At 43.4% G+C, this 9,846-nt stretch overlaps 1 protein-coding gene across 1 annotated transcript; it reads right to left on the bottom strand.

Moving 5' to 3' along the window:
* Positions 1–2,839: 2,839 nt before the first annotated feature.
* Positions 2,840–9,603, bottom strand: LOC147318951 (uncharacterized). The gene is made up of 2 exons (XM_086311172.1): positions 9,365–9,603; positions 2,840–9,216 (listed from the first exon to the last, which is right to left on the bottom strand). The coding sequence occupies exon 2, from the start codon at positions 9,069–9,071 to the stop codon at positions 3,378–3,380; it is 5,694 nt and encodes a 1,897-aa protein (XP_086167298.1). The 5' UTR covers positions 9,072–9,216; positions 9,365–9,603; the 3' UTR covers positions 2,840–3,377.
* Between the last annotated feature and the right edge of the window lie 243 nt (positions 9,604–9,846).

Below are 9,846 nucleotides of genomic sequence, written 5' to 3'. Positions count from 1 at the left end.
AGAGAATATATTTTGCTTGAAACATGTCATAAATGGAAGTGTCAGGTAAAATGTGTTGCTTCCAGCTGCTTTTAAACTGAAACTATGAACTTAACCTGACCACGTTATCTGTTCAGCATCAGTTACCATAGTGATTTAGCTAGACTAAAAGGGAGACACTTCTGTGAAAAAGAAACTACGAGTTTAACCTCGACACAGCTTGCTAAGCCATTCATCTCAGTTCACCAGAAAGGCCTCCTGGGTAACCTGATGTCTCACTTGCTGTTCTATTTCTTTTACATATTTGTAGTAAACTAAAAAAAATCTGGAATATTATATGCACCTCACAGGTAAAATAAAAAACTAATTGTCTCCTCATTCCTCATTTGTTCTTTCCCACAGCATATAACTCCCCTTCTTCACCCAAAGTCTTTCAATTTACTCAGGCAGCACTAAGGTGTTGATTGAAATTTCATTGACTCCACACAAATCCCTGGGCTCTAATCCTCATAATTCTGGCATATTGTATTGTTGTTAACCACTCACCGCCTGGTAAATACAAATCCTTCCACCTTTCACTTTCTAGTCCATGGATAATTGCTGTAACTTCTCCTCAGAAGCATTCCCATGGGGAGTACCAAGAAGCACATGTGAAACAAACACAGTTGCGCTTGTCACTGTGATACAGAGATTCAGTATACTGGAGATCGCCTGGCATGGAAAGAAGAGGTCTGCCATCATCGACAGAGCAGACACAGTGGCTAATTAGACCTTTGCAACCTCCCAGTGGTGAAACACTTAAGAGTTGAAATTCTAATCTTTAAGGCTATTCCCTGCTGAAGCCAAAGCTTGTTATTTAACAAAATGGAGATTGCTTACTTACAGCTGGATCTCTTTGAGTAGATGCCATAATATATATTATTTTAATAAAAACAAGGAAAACTGATCAATAGAGACAAAATGTATGGCCGTAATCGAAATGACTTTCCTGTCTGAGTATTGGTCAATCCAATGAGCATTGTCAAACAAATCCTTTTTCTGCTGGCAAATACAAACAGTTGTAGTCAATCATGATCATTAATTAGAAGTTAATAGGCCTTGACCTTATTAAGTTAAAAGACACCACTTATTCAAAGATTTAAGGGAGTGTGTGGATACATTTGAGCCTGTATACTTTTAAAGTTGTGTGGATTAAAGAAAATCTAAAATAAATTCAAGCTCATTAAAGATGTATGATGTGCAATCATTCCTCCCTTGAACAAGAACAGTTCAAAGAAATCATTAAACACCCCAATTTACCATGACACTCATGCACATGATGAATGCAAGTAAACTTCTGACCACAACTGTAGGTCAAATGCATCAGAGGGCATCGGAGGGCAGGCCCATTGGAAAGGGGTTAAGGAACTTGCCACTGTCACCAAAAGAAGTCACTGGCTGTAGCTGAAATGAAAGGACATATTATAGGCTGCTGATTACCACATCGTATAACAAACCCAGGTCTGACTAGCCTGTGGCATGATGAAATGGTCAGAACCATCATCAAAGTCACCCCCACATCGAAGACATCTCCAAGTCTCCTCGACAATTATCATTAGGATATTGTGTTTCTAAGTTTTAAACATTACAGCTAATGTCAGTACAGGTATATCGGTACATCTCTAATGTTATTTTGTTTTATATCTTTATATCTATCCTTAGAGGTATGGAATCCAGATTGTAAAATGCAAAAATCTGGGACTAACAGATATGCACGTCTGAACTGAGTTTTCAAGTCATTAGGTAGCTTGAAAACTTGGATGCATCACTGATAATTCACTAGGAATACACCAGTCACTGTGTAAAAGGCCAGACATAAAAACAGCCAGTACTTCTCAAATAGACAGAGCAAAAGAGAAGTAAAAACTTCACATTCGTACATTAACTGAACCCAGTCATGACCTACAACAGGGTAAAACAGGTTATCAGTGGGTTAGCTCATATTTTAGACTGTCAGGGGTTCCTCACTAGCACTTTTCCAGCATTTAGATGCATCTCTTCATATATTTATGTGTCATTCACACATTGGATGACTTGTCTAACATTTTAGATAAAAGGGTTCACATTGTCTGTCTTGCTGAAAGAGCAAGAGAGGCCGCATGCGTGCATTTATGTGCGTCTCTGGCTTGTGCACCTGTGTGCTACAGAGAGAGAAAGCACACAGTCTGTGGCTGAGAAAATCATGCCTGATGAGTAAAATCATAAATACAGTCATTTATGTTACAGTATTGTTGATTCAGATCACTGTTCACTGCAGACCAAAAATAACCTTCAAGCCACTGGACAACCAGAACTGGTGTTCCCGATAGCCAATCTGCCACTACACGCCACCAGTTTCTTTAGTTGGACAGAGCTTGATTTGCCTTCTTGGACTTAACAAGTAAGAATCAATTATTTTTTAGCAAACAAAATATAATTGTATATCATGTGTCTCTGTGTCAATCATTATGTAACCCCACCGATTTTATCTCACCAATCCTTACGGATATTCCAAACCACAGGAGTAGCCTAGAGGCAAACAGTCATAAACCATCAATCAATATACAATGGCTTATTAATTAATGATTGGTCAAATGTTAGCACATTATCCTGTCATAACTGTTTGCTTGCACACTTCTATATAAGGCAGTTCTGCAAAATTACTGGATCTTGGCAATCGATAAAAACTGCATTCTAGCTGTCCACTGAGCTCAATCAACGTCAAACTGTAACCACGCTGGTATGTGAAAAATTATTTGACTAAAGCTATAGTGTTTTCAACGAGGATGTTGGTGACACCGAGTTAAACCACAAATGAAGACCCTGGAGTTTAGTTGCAGCTTGTTTAATTGTCTCCATGAACATGTGGTGAAAACTGAAATGACAGAAAATAAACTCCATCTCAACAGGCAGAAGCATGTTTACATCAATAAAGTGCATTACTCTCACTAAAACATTCATGTTAGCAAATACACATTAATATCCAAAGTTATCTGTACAAACTGTCATATAAAGTAACTTACGGCGTTCTGGCCTGATAATTCGGAGTAGATGGCATTAGATTACATCTCCATACTGCCTTTAGCATGAGCCTGTTTCTCAGCAAAACCGAGCGCTTGACCCAAACCGGAAGTGCTCGACCGGAACCGGAAGTGCCCCGCCAGAACGGGAAATACATTTTAGCGATATTTTCCTTTTAACTAAAACGTATGTAAAGCATGAATTATTCATTTTAACAACACATTAATTTTTTAATGGCAAATCTTTTTAGAATTATTTATTTCAAATTTATGAACCTATTTATTCAGAGAAACGCCTTAAGGGCAACACACTCCCCGCCTGGCCTCTCGAGGCCACTATGCTAAACGAACATTATGCATTCAGTCCTTTGGCATGAGGAGGATAACTTCTGTAACTGGTCGCATAAATGTCTTTATGCACCCTTCAGTACATATCTTTACCTCAATTTTCCTTACTCGATCGTCCTTGCTTGGGAATGTGGCAGTGACCCTGGCCATGGGCCAGCTGTTTCGTGCAACCTGCTTGTCCTTGAGCAGAACCAGGTCACCAACTTGGAGGTTTCTGCGCGACCCGGTCCATTTCTGCCTTTGCTGCAATGTGGGTAGATACTCTCGCCTCCAGCGTGTCCAGAACTGGTTGGAAAGGGCTTGGACCCGTCTCCATTGTTTGTTGTAGAGGTCTTTATCCGAAAAGTCTCCAGGTGGGGATAGGAGGCAAGATTTCTGCGTAAGGAGCATTGAAGGGGATAGGACGAAGGGGTTCTCTGGATCAGAGGATACTGGGACGAGCGGCCTTGCATTTATTATGGCTGTAACCTCAGCCATGAGTGTGCATAACACGTCGTGAGTCAGTTGAACCTTATTTTGTAGTGGCATGGAGTCCAGGATTCTGCGGGCGACTCCGATCATGCGCTCCCAAGAGCCTCCCATGTGGGATGCGTGTGGTGGATTAAACTCCCAACTGCAGCCTTGGACAGTTAGGCACTGTTGGAATGATTTATCCATTCCAAGTTCCTTTGAAGTGCTAATAAAATTGGTGCCACGGTCAGATAGCAGCTGTTTGGCGGGGCCTCTCAGGGCGAAGAAGCGGCGGAGGGCGTTTATGCAGCTGGATGTGTCCAGAGATTCGATTACCTCAATATGCACAGCTCTCGAACTCATGCAGGTAAACATGATGGCCCACCGCTTACTTTCAGCTACTCCGCCCCTGGTACGCCTGGTTGTTATGGACCACGGTCCAAAGACATCAAGGCCGACGTAGGTGAAAGGAGGACAAGTTTTTAGGCGTTCAGGTGGTAGGTCCGCCATGAGTTGTTGTTCTTGTTTTCCACGTAGTTTGCGGCAGGTTAAACATTTGTGGATTACTGAATTGACTAGTTTTTTGCCGCCTAAAACCCACAGCCCAGCAGCTCTGATTGCTCCTTCCGTCAGATGACGACCTTGGTGCCTTGTTAGCTCGTGATAATGGCGAGTGAGCAGAAGGGAGATGTGACTGTTTTTTGGAAGAATTACTGGGCTCTTTTCAACACTCTCAATTTCTGCGTGTTTGAGTCGGCCTCCAACAGAAATGAGACTGTCCTGTAACATTGGGCTGAGCTTCTTGAGGGGGCTCTGTTTTGAGATTGGCTTGCCAGCATCAAGGGCAGAAAGTTCCTTCTCAAAGTATGCCTTCTGTGTCTCTTTGAAGATGACAGTTTTTGCTTGAGCAATCTCCTCTGGAGTTTGAGGCAGATGACATTTGTGCCAGCCTTTGCATTTTTTGTTTGGATTAGTCCCATTGAAGGACTTTGCAATGTGGATAAGATTTGCTATGGCTCTGACTAAAGACTGAAAAGTAGAAAAGTGCTCAAAACGCTTACAGATGAGTACTTGGAGGTGAGTGACGTAAGTTTTTACTTCTGGTCTAATTTCTGAGTCTTTATCTGGTTCAATCAGGTCAAACCTTCCACTCAGTTGTGTTGTCTCTGCGGCAGGACGGTGGATGAAGGGTGGTCCGGTGAACCAGGTGGACTTTTTTAGTTGGAATGCCGACAGTGACCTAGACGCATGGTCTGCTGGATTTTCCTCTGTGCGCACATAATGCCACTGTTCTGGCTTTGATGACTGGCGAATGCGCTGTACTCTGTTGTGAACGTATGTGTAAAACCTTTTTGACTCATTACAGATGTAGCCAAGCACTACTTTACTGTCCGTATAGAAATGCACTGCATCAAAGTCTAAGTCTAACTCATCTTGGATGAGGTCAGCCATTTCTGCTGCCAAGACGGCTGCACATAGTTCGAGTCTTGGTATTGTAGGTTCTGACAGGGGGGCTAGTTTTGCTTTGCCCATTATGAACCCAACCTCGACCTTCCCATCTGTTTGAACTGCCTTTAAGTAGGCCACAGCTCCTATGGCCTTAGTAGATGCATCTGAGAACAAACACAGTTCCTTTCGCTTTGCTCGACTTAGTGAGGTGGATGTGTAGGTTCTGGGAACATGTAGTTCTCTTAGATCCTGAAGGGAATTTCTCCATGTTTCCCATCTGCTTCGTTTGTCCTCTGGAAGGGGTACGTCCCAATCTGAACATTCTGAAGTAAGCTCTCTGAGTAGGGCCCTTCCTTGGATTGTAATGGGTGCCAATAGGCCCAGGGGATCGAAGACGCTATTGACAGAGGACAATACGCCACGGCGAGTGAATGGCTTGCTTGAGGTGGCCACTGAGTAAGTGAATGTGTCTCTTGTTATTTCCCAAATGAGTCCAAGGCTTCGCTGGGATTGTGTCTCTTCACCACTTAAATCTAAGTTTTTAATGACAGGAGCACAATCTTCTGGGCAGAAGGCCTGCATAACTGCCTGAGAGTTGGAAACGAACTTATGCAGGTGTAGGTTGGATTCAGCGAGTGAGGCTTGTGTTCTTTGAAGCAAGTCTATAGCCTCAGCAGGAGAGGGGACAGAGATCAAGCCGTCATCTACGTAAAAGTGCCTCTCCACGAACTTTACTGTATCTGCACCATAGTCTTTCGAACCTGCTCTGATGGCCTTGCGTAGTCCATAAATGGCAACAGCGGGGGATGTTGAGTTGCCAAACACGTGGACTTTCATCCGGTACTCGACAACTTCGTTGTTTGGGTTGTTGTCCCTATGCCACAGAAAACGGAGGAAGTTGCGGTGGTCTTCGCGTACCATAAAACAGTGAAACATTTGTTGTATATCTGCCATGATTGCAACACTTTCTGTCCGGAAGCGGAGAAGAACTCCGACAAGTGTGTTGTTTAAATCAGGGCCAGTAAGGAGGACACTGTTAAGAGAGACACCCAAGTACTGGGCGCTAGAATCGAAGACAACCCTGATCTGATTGGGTTTTTGGGGGTGGTAGACTCCAAATGTTGGAAGATACCAACACTCTTCTCCCTTTTCCAGTGGGGGGGCCACCTCAGCGTGACCATTGGAGAGGATTTTTTCCATGAAGGCCACATAATGCTCCCGCATTTCAGGTTTCCTATTAAGGGTGCGTTTTAAGGAGGAGAACCTCGTGGCTGCCTGCTGTCTGTTGTTTGGTAATTGCTGGCGGGGTTCCTTAAATGGAAGTGGGGCGACCCAACTGTTGTCCACGTCTCTGTACATAGTATTGTCCATCATTTTTAGAAAGAGAGTGTCCTGTATTGAGTGAGCTGGTTTGTTGTCGTTATCTGTCCGGTTAAAAACTGTTTGACCCAGAGTTTGTTCGGGCGCTTTACCTGGCCTGTTTGTGTGTGGCATTTCTTTGAGTTGCAGGAGGCTACTGCATGGTTTGAAAACTGTAGGGCGGCCATTTTCCAGAACGACTGTCTTCAGGGTGCTGACTGTAGGCCTATGGACATTACCCAGACAGACCTCCCCAACTACAACCCACCCTAGGTCTAGGCGCTGGGCGAAGGGGGCATTATGGGGGCCGTTAATTCTCTGCCTGACCTTGTGTGCCTGTAAAATGTCTCTCCCTAGTAGCAGGAGTATTTCGGCTTTAGGGTCTAGCTCTGGGATGTACTTTGCTATGGTACGGAGGTGCGGCTGGTGTAGCACTGCGCTGGGAGTTGGGATTTCATTCCTATTGTTAGGGATGTCCTGACACTCTATGAGCAATGGTAGAGGGATCACCACTGACCTATCCAGTGACTCGATATGGAAGCCTTCAGCTATTTTACCCCATGTTTCTACAACACCAGAGCATGTTCTAAGATTGTAGGAGAAAGGTTCACTTTTAATGTCAAAAAGTTCGAAGAACTCAGGCTTGGCTAAAGAACGATTGCTCTGATCGTCTAGTATTACATATGCCTTAACAGCTCTGTCTTTGTCACCTTTAGGGTACACCCATGTGAGACATATCTTGGAACATGAACGTCCCCACTGACCTGGACCGCACACGTCTGTGCAGCTTGTTGTGACATCAACCATGTCATGACTGTTTTCTCTCTCCCCGCCATTCTCTTGTGCCGGAGGTGGAGCCTTGTTGGTCTGTGGTGGAGGACCGGGATGCATGGCTGCATCGTGACTTGTGCTGTCACATTCAGAACACTTTACTGAAGATTTGCATTCCTTCGCAAGATGAGTATCTGAAGAACAGCATCTGAAGCACAATCCTTTCTCTTTGAGGAAGGCCTTCCTTTCGTCCAGTGCTTTATTCCTAAATGTTCTGCATCTTTTGAGTGGGTGTGGCTTGTTATGTAGTGGGCAGTTCCGGTTAAAGTCCTTGTTAGGGGGAGAAATATAGGTTTTGTGTACAGTAATTGGCTTGCTGGAATTTAAGTTTTTTGCAAAAGGTTTTTCTGGTTTTAAGTTTTGCTGTTGGAAACTTGGATCATTGCGTTTCTTTGCCTCTTTACATATGAATTCACAGAAGTACTCAAAAGGTGGGAAACAGCCTTGGTTGTTCTCTTTATATTGAGAGCCGTGTGACATCCACCTCTCCTGAAGTCCATATGGGAGTTTGTCTACGATTGGGCTGATTCCACGAGAAGTGTCCAGATAGAGTAGACCAGGCAGATGGCCGTCTTCCTTAGCGCCTTGAATCTCTTGCAGTAAATCTCCTAGTTCACGAAGCTTGACATGATCTTTGACTGTTATTTTGGGGAAACTGTCCAACCGTTGGAAAAGTGACCTTTCGATTATTTCTGATGCTGCATAACATTCATTCAGTCTTTCCCATGCTTTGCATAGAGCTAATGTGGGGTTGTTGACATATACTGAACGTATGCGTTTCACCTGATCACTTGACTCTCTCCCTAACCACTTTGTCATGAGATCTAGCTCTTGAATGGGGGTGAGTTGGACTTCAGCTGTTGCACTGGTAAATGAAGAGCACCATGCTCTGTAGTTCTCTGGCCTATCGTCGAACTGGTAAAGGCCTGAGATTATTAAATCTCGACGTGCCATGTATTGGGCAAAGGGCTCTGCTGGATTTAAAATGCTGGCCGTGGTGTTATAGTTATGCTGAGGTACGAATGGTGAGCCGCATGGGTTGAGAGAGGTATTTTGTTTCTCCACTTTAGGTTTTGTTTCACCTTTCAGCTGGCTGGGCTTATTTAGAGCAGCAATATTATCTTTGGTAAGTCTTGTTTCAAAGTTGATGGGTTGTGGCTCTAAATTGCCTTCTTCAGAGGGATGCCACGTTACAAATGTGTTGGGTGAACTTGCTTGGGGGCAAGAAGTGGTTGGTAATTTTTGTGGACTGGGAGATAGCTTGGTCTCCATTTGAGATCGTACATATTCGTTTGTACGTTCTAATTTTACGCTTTCTGATGGAGATTTTCTACTCTCAGGTTCTTCTTGTATAGCTTCAGCTTCCTCTAGCACTTCTGCTTCAGCTACAGCAGCATCAGCTTCCCTCTGTAATGTTAACACTTCTAATTCTGCATCTATTTTTGCCTTTTCCAGTTCGCTTTGAGCTTTTTCAACCTTTAACTGTGCTTCTTTTGTTGCATAGCATGCTCTCACCTTGGCAGCCTCTGCTTTAGCTCGAGCATGGGCAGCGCTTACTGCTGATCCAGATGAGCGGCTGGTCCTTAAACTGCATGCAGACTTGTTACTGGATGCCATTTTGACCGTGATGAATCACCAGTAGCCGCCTTTTCACTATAGTGTTTTCAACGAGGATGTTGGTGACACCGAGTTAAACCACAAATGAAGACCCTGGAGTTTAGTTGCAGCTTGTTTAATTGTCTCCATGAACATGTGGTGAAAACTGAAATGACAGAAAATAAACTCCATCTCAACAGGCAGAAGCATGTTTACATCAATAAAGTGCATTACTCTCACTAAAACATTCATGTTAGCAAAAACACATTAATATCCAAAGTTATCTGTACAAACTGTCATATAAAGTAACTTACGGCGTTCCGGCCTAATAATTCGGAGTAGATTGCATTAGATTACATCTCCATACTGCCTTTAGCATGAGCCTGTTTCTCAGCAAAACCGAGCGCTTGACCCAAACCGGAAGTGCTCGACCGGAACCGGAAGTGCCCCGCCAGAACGGGAAATACATTTTAGCGATATTTTCCTTTTAACTAAAACGTATGTAAAGCATGAATTATTCATTTTAACAACACATTAATTTTTTAATGGCAAATCTTTTTAGAATTATTTATTTCAAATTTATGAACCTATTTATTCAGAGAAACGCCTTAAGGGCAACACAAAAGCACTTTTGATGCTTTCGGCTCCACGCAGATAACATCGCATGCAGTGATCCACAAGATTGAGTCAGAGTGAAACTGACTCCTGTAACTCAATATGTAAATGTCAGCCAGGCAAGGTTCACTTGTAGCAATTATCCATGTACAAGATCTTTGATTAAGCCAGCACGGTGCAG

This window comes from Aulonocara sp. 'chitande type north' Nkhata Bay, linkage group LG11, assembly GCF_057382095.1.
Source record: "Aulonocara sp. 'chitande type north' Nkhata Bay isolate Kocher_YH1m ecotype deep benthic linkage group LG11, A_spYH_male_GT1.1, whole genome shotgun sequence".
Lineage (NCBI taxonomy): Eukaryota > Metazoa > Chordata > Actinopteri > Cichliformes > Cichlidae > Aulonocara > Aulonocara sp. 'chitande type north' Nkhata Bay.
Note: the sequence above shows the minus strand (reverse complement) of the source record. Positions and strands in the feature narration are given on the sequence as shown.